The sequence below is a fragment of the Mixophyes fleayi genome, chromosome 8 (genome assembly GCF_038048845.1).
Source record: "Mixophyes fleayi isolate aMixFle1 chromosome 8, aMixFle1.hap1, whole genome shotgun sequence".
Classification (NCBI taxonomy): Eukaryota; Metazoa; Chordata; class Amphibia; order Anura; family Limnodynastidae; genus Mixophyes; species Mixophyes fleayi.
Window position 1 is genome coordinate 31,367,657 of NC_134409.1, and position 12,963 is coordinate 31,380,619.

General features: G+C 41.3%; 1 protein-coding gene across 5 annotated transcripts in view; it reads left to right on the forward strand.

The window, feature by feature from the left end:
* LOC142099136 (ranaspumin-like) overlaps positions 1 to 12,963 on the forward strand; it is a 47,043-nt gene that overhangs the window by 20,834 nt on the left and 13,246 nt on the right. For 3 of the 5 annotated variants that reach the window (XM_075182302.1, XM_075182303.1, XM_075182305.1), the window contains 2 exons: positions 4,798 to 4,848; positions 9,469 to 9,513. The exons of 1 other annotated variant lie outside the window; for it this stretch is intronic. In XM_075182302.1, coding sequence (XP_075038403.1) covers positions 4,798 to 4,848; positions 9,469 to 9,513 — 96 coding nt within the window. The remainder of the gene's footprint in view (positions 1 to 4,797; positions 4,849 to 9,468; positions 9,514 to 12,963) is intronic. One more of the 5 variants, XM_075182304.1, reaches the window with a different exon arrangement.

Genomic DNA, 12,963 nt, shown 5'->3' on the forward strand with positions numbered 1-12,963 from the left:
TGAAACACATGTGAGCAACTTCTGGCTTTTTACTTAGTTTTAATGTCTGGATGGTATAGGTATTTGACACCAAACAAATTCCACATGGTTTCTTGAGACCCTAAACACTAGTTAGGCAAAGACCAGCTCTCTAAAGACCAGCTCGCTTCCCCAGCATTGGTCTCCCTGAACAGTGAAACAGAAAGGCTTTAAAACATGACACTCCTCCCACAGCCCTAGCGTGATGGGCAGGTGACACACCCACCTTCCCTTTAAGAGGCAACTCCCATCAGCTGCTCTGTTTGTTCTGACTACAGGCGCACCCTTGTTAGTCTCCTGTGGGAAAATACATTTTAAACCATGTATGTTAAACCAAACCTTAAACTATTGTTTGCCACACATATGTCTTCAACCTGTTTATTTTTAGTCTAGGTATACTACTGCACAAATGTTTTACTTGCTTGCATGCTTTCTCTGTACATTGCTATCTAAATGCCTCCCTTTGTTATATTAGATTAATACTTTGAATATTTCCTTTATGGATTGCTAGGTTTAGATAGGGCATTCTGAAACAAAAACAGCTTTAAAGCACTCTTACTCCAAAAAAAATAAATGAATAGACTATATAATGTTATGGTATGAAACTGCAAACCAATGACACTATCTAACTGAGGGCTGCCGCATGCTCAAATTACAAAACCATGAGAAAAAAAAATAAAAAAGGGGCACCAGAGGGCTGACTCAATGTAATTAAAATTTACTAATATGTTAAATCCAGCAAAAAAGAAGTGAAATATGTGAGATTACATCTAAACAATTAATTTATTAGAAAATAAAAACAAATAGGTTATGCAGAACCAAATAACAAAAAGGCTAAAAGCCACTATAAAAACATATTCAGTGCATACATTTAGAGGTTAATATCATAATAAATAAACTATGGGTCTGCAAAAACAGACCAGGAAGAGTTGATATAAAAAAATCTACCACATCTCTCTTGCTGGATTTAATATATTAGTACATTTAATTACATTGAATGAGCCCTCTGGCACCCCTTTCTTAGTTTTTTTTAGATGGGACATTGCATGCAGGAGCTCTTTATATGGAAGCATACATTTTCAGTCAAACAACAAATGCAATTAAACATTGAAAAATTCCAAATCACAAGACAAGGTTTAGGGGCTGGCAATAGTGAAGCAGAGTTGAGAATAGGCTGAGATCAGGACAGTCAGATATAGTCATGATCCAGGAAACATGTAAAGAAATGTATTTAATGGGAAGAAAAATATTATAGAAAAAACTATTTTTTCTCTACTTTTTTTTTATCACTAATGCCTATATTATTAACAGGTGACATTCATTCAATTTATTTTTTCTGTGCATTCTTTTACAAATTTATAATCCACATAGGTCTTGGATGTATCCTGCAGTGTCTTGTGTAGTAGAGCAGAGCAGACCTACATCCAAACTCATAAGCAAATGTGTCTTCAGATCCATTCTTTGTTGAAATCAGGAGTATGCAGAGATGATTTTCATGTGTTTTTGAACACAAGAGGGTGGTTGAGGAATATTATAAGCTTCCCTGAAGAGGTGGGTTTTCAGAGAACGCTTGAAGGTTTGAAGACTAGAGGAAAGTCTAATAATAGAAGTGCAGGACATAAGCCTGCACTTTTATTATTTTTGTCTTCATATTGTGATGTACTCATAAAGGGGTACAGTGTATCAGTGTGCACAAATCCTTAATATGGAATCTAGGATAGAGCCAGGAGCGTTAAGATAAATGTTTTGGGGCTGGTATAATTTCAGTAGTTTTGGGGTGACGCTCGGTCAGGCCGCTATTAGGGCCGGGGGCATCAGATGCGTCCGTGTCAGCGCACAGGCGGCCGCATCACATGACAGGGGATGCGGCCGCGTCATCAATGACGTGGCCGCATCCCTTTTCATGTGATGCGGCCGCCTGTGTGCCCCCCGGCCACACCTCTCCCAGCCCGCGCCTGGGTGACCTTCATTTTGGTGTAACATTCATGCATTCTACATAAAGCTTATGATGGAGAGGGTGTTGGGTATGACAATAATATGTTTTAATGCTTTTTTTATTTTTAACAACTGTTATTGTGTTTTATTGCTTTTAGGGCTAGAGTTACTAAAGGGCGGTTTGATGAAACCACCAGTTTTCTGCATTTTGTTCTGGCAGTTTTAAATCCTCTAGATTTACTTAAGGCCAAACTGCCAGTAAACTGCAGACCACAGTTTTACAAAGCATCATTTTATATAGTGCCAGGGGCGGTGTTTCCCGGGGGGCAGGGGGGGCAGCGACCGCTATTAGGGGAGACTCACTAATTCTGGGTTGATCTCCTGGACTCCCGGGAGAGAAAGACATTCTCCCGCATGACAATTTTGCATCATTTCGTAGCAGGGACAGGGCCAAAATTATGCGATTCGCCACGCGCCACATCCTTCCATCATCACACTTCTATGAAATAGAATATTGAATGTCAGGGCCCAAATAAAATGTTGCATTGGTACATAAATGAACCTGATTTTCAACTTAGATCAGCGGTTCCCAAACTGTGCGCCGTGGCTCCCAGGGGTGCCGTGGGCCAGCTAGGGAAAGACAAACAAAACAAAAACGTACAAATCCACCGGGCGCTGGGACCCAGCATGATCCTCTCTCACGCAACGTTAGAAAGGAGGATGCTGGGTCCACCCGCCCGGCGCTGTGCGGATTTGTACATTGACAAGCTGCATGAAAGAGGAGGATGCTGGGTACCGGCACCCGGCGGATTTGTACGTTTTTGTTTTGTTTGATTTTCCCTGGCTGGCCCGCGGCACCCCTGTGGCAGAGGGCAGAGGAGGGGGACAGCGTGGCAGTGGAGGGGGAACAGTGTGACAGGGCAAAGGAGGGGGAACAGCGCGACAGAGGGCAGAGGAGGGGGACAGCGTGGCAGAGGGCAGAAGGGGCCGTGTGTCTGGATGCAGAGGGGGGCAGAGTGTCTGGATGCAGAGGGGGGCAGAGTGTCTGGATGCAGAGGGGGGCAGAGTGTCTGGATGCAGAGGGGGGCAGAGTGTCTGGATGCAGAGGGGGCAGAGTGTCTGGATGCAGAGGGGCATTTTTGCATACAACTAAATAAGTATTTCTGTCCTGACCTAAATACTTGTTACATTTTCTTGACCCAACTACTTCTAAAACAGGACTGCTCTGTAATTATTTTGGAGGGGTGCCTTGAAAAAATTATGGAGACTCTAAGGGTGCCGCTAACTGCAAAAGTTTGGGAACCACTGACTTAGATAAATGTTTGACCAAATGTTTTTAAAAAGGAAACAGTGAGCCCAGTAGGAGGTAATTAGGTTGAGCAAAGCCTTTTATGAGGAGACCTGCTTAAGATATGCAGATCACAGACATTGTTTTGATCATATATTCCACTTCCTAATTGACTTCCTTTCAATAGGTAATGTAAATAAAAAAACCACTAAATGTAAATGAGAGAGCCATATGCCTAGGTGAGAATCTTGGAGACAAAGGCCACATTTGAAAGCCGATACAGGTATATAGAAATATGGGTTTCAAAGGAAAATGTCTTCATAGTTCATATTTTGGGAAATCCGGGTGCCACTCCATACTAAGGAGCAGAAATCACACCAGGGTTGTGAATGACAGGTACTGGCAGTATCCAGGAGCAGCTATAATCACATATCTGTGGAAAAGGTATGTCACATTGTCATAATTTCATTATGTTTGGTATTTAAATGTGCGGGAGATTATGACCGGTTTATTGAAGGGGGAGTTATGTCTCTGGGATATATCTGAGAGAAGCTATCAAAGGTCAAAACTTTAGGAATCGTTTTGAACAAACCCTAGGTAACACCCAGGGGACATTTCTGCCATCCACATTAACATCTACGCTGCTCTGTGAATGCCATCCCATTTAATTTTGCTTAAAAACCTGTGTTGTAAAAGGACAAGTTGTCAGACCTTTGGGAAATCAATTCACATTGATAAGCTGTCCATCTTCTAAGCCAATTTCCCTTTGCCAGAATTTGCAATTCATGTAATTGCTACTCTGACTGTAACCTCTTTTTTTTTAAACTGCTTTGCTTGTGTATGTTATGTCAATCTATTAATCGTTTATTAATTATTTTATATATCTGAATGCCCTGTACTTTTGTATATTAAATCTATAAGTTAATATGTTGCGTCCTTGATACTCTAACGAATCCATTAGCCTTTTAAGAAGAATATAGCTTGATCAAATTAACCATTTGAATGCCAGTGTGTGATTTGTTGATACATTTGCTTAACAAGCTGTGTGTTCTTGCATTTACATTTGTTTAACAGCATGGAGGTGTGAAGAGTTAACCCTTTGCTTGCTGGTGTGGGTCTTGCTAATCTATGGATAGCTAGAAGCCTTGTGTGCCAGTGTGGGACAGTATATTGGGGACCCAGTGCCCGTATTCAATAGATGGTGGCAAACCTGAATTGTGTGGGGGTGTGAGCGCTGTTTGGGGCGATTCAGTAGGTCTATAACCTGTGTGATAGGTAAAGAGAGACTGCGGGCTGGAATCGTGTGACCTCATATAGCAAATACCCCAAAGTCACGGCAGCTGGGAGCGTGTTTGTGACACTCCCCTACAGAAGCTCCAGGAAGGGAGAAGTGAAAAGTTGGTAACCATGGCACACATTACATATTTATTGTTCTTAATATAGCTCAATGGAAGTAGAAATCTAGTCTATTTTCTGCTGAATAATTAGTACCTCATAATCAAAAGCCTCTGCCTCTTACACTAATTGAAATCATTACTTTGTTGTCTTTTTAATAGGGTGGTGCAGAGCTGACTAAGAACTTGAACTTGCAATATTTATTACTTGAAGTAAGGAAGAATATAATATCACATTTACTCTTACTATGCCATATGATAAATATAATGGTTGAAAGTGAAAATAAACCATTTCAAATAATTTTTTTCATATGTTTTAGAAGAGGAGAAATTGTTATGTTGTGTCGCTTGGGTGTAAATATATGTTATGTAAAGAATTCTGCCATATGTTTGTGAATATTAAACACTCTAGGGGGCAGATTCAATATTGGCAGCGTTACTGTCAAAAGTATCGTGGCTGGCAATCATTACCGTTACTACAGTAATAGTGTGCGTTATTAGCGTTAGTACGGTAATGTTTAACGCTGATTTATGCAGAAATCCGGGTTAAAATTCCCGTATTAACGGTTATGGTGTGCCAGCTGCATTACTTTTGACAGTAACGTGGCCAATTGAATCTGTCCCTAAATCACTTTGGTGCCTATTTATAAAGCATAGTTTTGCACAAAATCATGGAGAAAAATGATTGCATGGCAACTTTAAGTATCGGTGTAATTTATCAAAGCAAGAATGCCAGAGGAGTCATAGATTTCTGCAACGTTCACTAACTTAGTACTTAGTACCGCTGTCTCCATAGATCTCTATGGAGACAGCTATTTACCAAACTGTGAAAGTATAGCTTTTCACAAAATGTTAACACCATCTTCAGATATCTTACCATATTCTATGGCCGCCGGAGACTGTAATCTATCCATAGTTTGAACCCAACTTTTAGCCATGATAAAAATACAAAGTGTGAGATGTATCTATCAGCGATTTTTTTAAACCACCTGCAAAAACTGCCCAAAAAAATTAAGCTGATGGGTAAGATTACTCAAACAGTATGCTGTTTGAGCTATCTTGCCTTTCATAACATTAGAGAGTGCACCATTAACCATTAAATTATGGGACAAGCATTATATACTGAGCAAGGGGGCATATTTAATTTATAATTCAGTTCTGGGGACAAAAATAATTTATAATTAAAATAAGGTGACAATATTATTTTATAATTAACTCAAGTTGCAGTATTATTTTAGAATTAAGGGGCCAATATTGTTTTATAATAAAATTAAGGGGGCAATTTTATGTAGCTGCTAATGAGGACAATAATTAATTATGCACCAATTGTTATTTCCTGATGGGCGTACCACTTATAGTGCATGCTTGTGACACTACAAGTGCCAACATACACATGCATTACATCCATGTGCCTGTATTCAAACCCTGGAGCATAACTATTGCCCTACAAGGCCATGTAGCTGCTATGTGGCTGGGCCCAGCAATGTGTAAAGAACACCAGACGTCATGTGCTCCTCTCTTCTGTGCCCTTAAGAACAATTATTGGCAGGGTGCAATTTTTTTTCATTGGCCTGGTAAATGCCAGCAACACCCCTGAAAATCACACCACTGATTTGAATAAGGAATGCTAGGCATTTTTTTGAAGACCTGGCTTGTCACTGCAACCATCCTTTATATGTTTTGCTACTGCAGAGAAGATTAAGAATGAAATAATTTCAAGCCCAAGTTTATAAAATGTCAACTACAAAAAGACAGTGTTCAGTGCAAATCTACAGAATAGCATTTATCCATAGTCATGTCAGTCTTTTTCCATTGCTCAGGCTAGCGGGAACAATTACTACCAAATTCTTGAACCAGTTGATTTGATTTGCCCTGTTAGCAGCAAATTGCTCATGCAGGGTTGACACAAACATTAGGTGAACTAAGGCAGCCGCCTAGAGCACTACTAACCTCCCTAAATAACGGCCATCATGCAACTAATTTAGTGCTTTATTTTTCCCTGCAGTGCCCCCACATTCAGCACTGACCACATTGTGGTTTTAAATTAAACACAACCCTTTCCTTGTTAGGGGCGTGTTTAATAATTTAAATGATATTGAAGACACCTCGTGCAAACTTCTTACCTTCGGCAGCAATGCTACTGGCTGTTGCTCCTCCATGTCTGTTATAGGCCGAGATTAAGATCTCACAGCACAGTGCCACACTCTTAGCCTGTCACTGACATAGAAGAGGAGCATCTAGCAGTAGTACTGTGAATGACATAAATCTCCTCTGCCTGCCATGCCCCCCTTGCTCCGCACGAGGTAAGGCATTCTGAGGGGAGTACACTTTCACTGGCCCTGTGCCAATGCTAACCCTTCCATTGTCATAATTTATTGTAACTAAAGCACATTCAGGTGTATTCATGGATAGGGATATTTTAGTTATACGTTATAAGTAATCGGTGGATTTTATGCCATAGCACAAAGGGGTATATTTACTAAACTGCGAGTTTGAAAACACGGAGATGTTGCCTATAGCAACCAATCAGATTCTAGTTATCATTTATTTAGTACATTCTATAAAAAGACAACTAGAATATGATTGGTTGCTATAGGCAACATCTCCACTTTTTCAAACCCGTAGTTTAGTAAATATGCCCCTAAGTGTGCACTTGGATAAACATACCCTTTAGCTCTATTGCCTTGTTCCCAATAGTTAGCTTTGTCACAACACAGATTGATAGACAACTTTGACAATAAAAAGACATGTACAGCATAAAAGCAAAAACAATACTTTTTAAAAAGTAAAAAAAAAAAAAAAACTAGTTGTAAAATTGAACAAAATAAGTGCTTCCAAAAGCAGAAAAATAGGTTATCTAGTTATGGTACTGTGCATGCGGAAAACAACCAGACTCACATAGACCATACCTGATCGCAACCACTGGGACATCCACGAAAGAGATTTGGGTGGGGGTGTATCGATTGTACACGCTGACACGATTTCTCTTCAGCTGGTCGTCTAGTCTTCAGAGAATGACAGCACAATATTCATTCATTCATTCATGCTTGTCACATTGTCACACTGATTAAAACCGCCTTGTTATAGCTATCCACATATCCTAACAAATTTCGTTAGCTTCTGTGACACTGAAACAAAACATTCTATCTCAGAAGGAACAAATGAATTATTCCTTCTACAGCACTCTCTACATTTATGCACCGGGACATTCATCGTTAGCATCGGCTAAAAAGAGCACGAATCTGTAAACTCTATGGAGATCATGGGCATGAGTGTGTACACACTACATGATCGGTCGGTGATTGGTCGGAAAATATTAAACAGTACGACCAACCAAATGAGCAGACAATCGACACTTTGGAACGACTTTCGACCATCGTGTCATTACACACACTAGCGCAACTTCTGACCGAACGGTCATATGTGGGCTGTTTTGTCCGATTATTGGACGACAATGCTCCAGTGTGTACCTAGCCTAAAGCACACAAGGACAAGCAAACACAAAGACAGGGATCACTCAACGGCATATCCTTTTTCTTGATCGCTGTGTCCGCTCTCTCTCTCTCAGTAGCTGTGGGCCAAGCAGCAAAAAAAACCTCCCCACGACGCCCTACTCACAGGAAAACACAATAGAGTGAATAAGGGAGAACAATAGTATATAGCAAACAATAACAGCAGGACAAACATTTCTCAATACAATTACAAAATAAAATAGTGACCACCCCTGGACTATTTTTAATGGGGACTTGACGACATGATGCAGAACCACAGGACCCCGTGCAATTTACAGTTTTCAATACGACCACTACAAAATGGCCAACGGGAATTATGCAGGAAAATAGGGACCAAGATGGTGGTCTCACAAAAACGGGGACCTAACTCCTACTTGATGGCAGGCCTAACACCTGAATTAATTTGTCCACAGGCCTCTTTCCTAGGCTCTGAGCCTAGCTAATCTGCTGCACAGGCTCTCAGCCTGATAAAATAAGTGCCCACAGGCTCTACCTGACTGACACCGTGAATTAAACTGTGGCCCAAATAATATGATTAGGGGACCTACAAATAAACTAAGGGGTGCTGGGCCTTGTGCTTTTCTGCCTTTGCAATGGGCCTAGTGCCCGACAATGTGCCCATGGGCCCTTGGGCCTTGCGACTGAATGCAGTGACTTACCTGCTCTGTGTAGAAAACAGGTCATCTCCCAGTCGCTTCCTCCAGTTCTTCCAGCTGTCGACGCCTCTCTCCTGTTAGGTGCTTCGCTTTATTGAAGAGGCCCTCTCCTTTAGTCTCCTGCAATGATCTGACCAGACCAATGCAGGGGGCAGGGCTTAGCGACATGGGGAGCCATAATTGCCTCACCACAGCACCAAATTCAAATGGCAGATGGAGGCAGATTCGCTTTCACCAACGACGGGAGCGCTGTGGGAAGATTGGACTTACCTCCTTCTATTCGCCCTCTTCACAGGTTACGATTCAGGGGGGCACTCTGCTACAATGGTATGGGTTTAAGGAGCACAGCAATACCAGGAGCTACTGGACAATTAAATAGGGAAAGTTTAGCGTAACATTTCTTTACACATAAATCAGACCACAGTTAATTCCACAGAGTTCTGTGACTTATGTAAAGACACTTGACTGTGACAATGCACCTTTATATGATAACGGAACTCCTTAGTGACTTCCTATAATCTGTAGTACAGTATACATTTTCATACATATTTATAAAATAGACTAATTTGACTTACATCTCATCAAGATATATAAAACTTATGTATTTTTAGGATACTTTTTGCATGCTTTAATTTCTATGCACTATTGTATTTTTGTTGAACTAGGCTCAGAAAGAAAACATGAACTATACAAACCTGATTAATAGTTTGGTAAGATTTTTATTAACTTTCATTGTCAAAGTTTTATATTTCTTTAACGTTCAGTGGGCTTTTCAGTGTATAATAGATTTTGTGATCAGCAGTTACCTTATATTATTTCAGTAAACGGGGAGGGGGTATAACATAACATCTCTTTAAATGCGGTTTTCAATTATCCATTCACCATTGTCAAGTACTAATCAACAGAGCAGGGGAATCTTTTTATGTTACCTTAGCTCAAATACCTTCCAGACCTCAGAATCCTCTTTCAGGGACATGTTGCTAACCACCCATACAGTTTCATAAATTTTTGGGGGTTTTTCGACATTTTCAAAAATACACCCTTTGCTAACATTATCAAACTAGTTTCCTGAGACATTTTTTTTCTCCTCTATCAATTCCTGTTTAGCTTTTTGATCAAAAGAAAAATATTTGCAAATTCTGTCACTTACATACTCCGTCTTTATGTTTCTCTGTTCTATTTCTCCACTCTCTCGCCTCTATCTCCCCTCTCTCTTCCTTTATATCTCTTTCTACTCTCTTTATCTCCCCACCTTCTTTCTCTTCCCTCCCAACAGGGGAAGTGTTTAACCTACAAAAAGCCCTGAGATTAAACACTTCCCCTGTTCATTAGAGCTTACAATTTATAGAGAGAAGTTAAGAAACTAGACAGATTTGTGCTGTTTCGAAGGACAGACTGGTTGAAAGTGTTTTGGACAAGAAAGACACCGGTGATGAGGAGGACAATGTTAAGATGAGGTAGGATAAGCATTCAGGAAGATTGAGAAACTGGAGAAAAACTTGCTAGTGCCCTACCATGCCCTGTGTAGCTGCCACCCATGCACCTCCGGGCCCTGCTTCCCTCTGAGCCCTTGCCAGATCTCAGAGGAGCATTTTGTACGCAGTCAGCTGGGAGCTTAATGAACCAAGACTGCAAGGCATTGATGCCACAGAATTCTAGAGCTACAAAAATAAATTGTTCTTAGGTTATCTCTATTGTTCTCTTCAGCAGGAATGACAAAGTGACATATATCAAAATGGAGAACAGGGAGAGTGTGCCCAGGGCTGCCAAGAGGAATTCAGGGCCCCGGTACAACAAAATCATGAGGCCCCCCTTATAGTCGAGTATGCTAAAAAAAATTGCGCTGTGGTCATGCATTTGGGGGTGTGGAAAATGCACCATTGGGGCATGGCTAACGCATCAAAATCACTACGCTCTGAATTCGCCGGAGCGTCACATATGTCTAAGCACTCCTGACTTTCAGGACATCTAGCACCACAGTGTAGTATACAAAGAATGCAGTGTGTACACAAAGAGTTCAGTCTTGGCCTGCACCTTACATTGGGCAGAACACTCACCAAAAATTGGCATTGTCCCTACTAGAATCACAACATTTTACATACTGTCCTGCTCTCTCCTACCTGTTCTTCTCACTTTCACCACCTGTGGCTGCAGGTTTCTTTAGTTGCGGCTTGTCTGGATCCTGGAATGCTGGGGGCCCTATTTGAAAAAAAATGGCTACATTTAGATAATTCCAAACAACCCTGGCGTTAAATTAATACCACCCACGATTAATATTTAGGCCTTCCTACAGCTCCAACATTACAATAATGTGCCCTTTCATCATCGCCATGCCTTATGATCACACTGCGCCCTCCATGCTGCTTTTGCCCTCTTCACCTGGCTCCCCTTCATCACACTATACTATGCTGCTCCCCACCCTTTTTCAATCCCACTGTGCCATGCTGCCCCCCTGTTTTTTAACCCCACTGTGACATGCTCCCGTTTTTTAACCCCACTGTGTCATGCCGCCCTCCCTCATTTTTTAACCCCTCTGTGCCATGCCCCCCTTTGTTTTTTAACCCCTCTGTGCCATGCTCCCCTCATTTTTTAACCCCTTTGTATCATGCTGCCCCCCCAACCGTTTTTTAACCCCTCTGTGCCATGCCCCCCGTTTTTTAACCCCTCTGTGCCATGCCCCCCTAGTTTTTAAACCCCTTTGTGCCATGCCCCCCCATTTTTTAACCGCTCTGTGTCATGCTGCCCCCTCCGTTTTTTAACCCCTCTGTGTCATGCTGCGCCCCTCATTTTTTAACCCCTCTGTGCCATGTCCCCCTCATTATTTAACCCCTCTGTGCCATGCCCCCCTGTTTTTTTCACCCCTTTGTGCCATACCTCCCCTCGTTTTTTCACCCCTTTGTGCCATGCCCCCCCATTTTTTAACCCCTCTGTGTCATGCTGCCCCCCCTTCGTTTTTTAACCCCTCTGTGTCATGCTGCCCCCCTCGTTTTTTAACCCCTTTGTGCCATGCACCCCATTTTTTAACCCCTCTGTGTCATGCCCACCCTCGTTTTTTAACCCCTTTGTGCCATGCCTCCCCGTTTTTAACCCCTCTGTGCCATGCCCAGCCTGTTTTCCTCACTTTACTTACCTTTTCCTTTTCTTCTCTCTTCTCTCTTGGTCTTCTCTGCTCCTCTCTGCTCCATTGAGACTGTCTGAATGCTGGGCGTGACATGATGACGTCACACCCGGCATTCAGACAGTCTCAATGGAGCAGAGAGGAGCAGAGAGGAGGGATGCCGGCGCCGCGATCTCGGGAGTATGTTTATTTATTTATTTTTAACTACCCTGCTCCCCCACCAACGACCGACCCCCTCCCCCCGCTGCAAAAAAAACAACAACAAAAAAAATAGTTTTGAAAAAAAATTAAAAAAAAATTAAATTGTCGGTGCTAGGGCCCTGGCCAGCCTCCCTGGCATGCCCGGGCCTGGGTAATTAGTACCCCCTACCCCCCTCTCAGCAGCCCTGAGTGTGCCACCTTAGAAAGTTGTAGGCCCCTTCAAAATTTTGCTATATTACTTGTTTCCTTCCAAACTTTAAATTTTCAACTTAAAATTTTCTGCAATTAAGATTGGCACCCTACTTAATTCATACAATCATTGCATACTGTACAGCTACCTTCATTATCAATTGAAGTTTCTATTCTATTTGCTCATATTACACCATTCACCTCATCAATTCCAACTCCCTTTCAACATGAGCAGTTTAAAAAGTAATTGAATAATACCACAACCTTCCAATTTCCCACCCAACACTGCTCTGCCAAAAGAGTAATGTGATAATAATTAATTGTATTATCTACAACTCAAAATGGTTCTATGCTTATTCTTTTCAAACTCTATTTTGCTATGACTGCTATTAAAAAGCACACATTTACCTTGGATATATATAATTTTGAATGTCAGTTTAGCTAATGTGTAGCAAATTTACCAAAGTGTAATATTTGATGATGATGTTACTTATCTTTTATTTTCATTCATTTAAAAATATACAAATTAATTTAAGTTCTGTTAGGAGACCTTAGGAAAAAGGAAGGGGCATATTTTGAAGATTTCCCTGTAGAAAAACACAAAGCTTTTACTAGAATTCCTCGCATTTAGTGGGACACAATTACACAAACA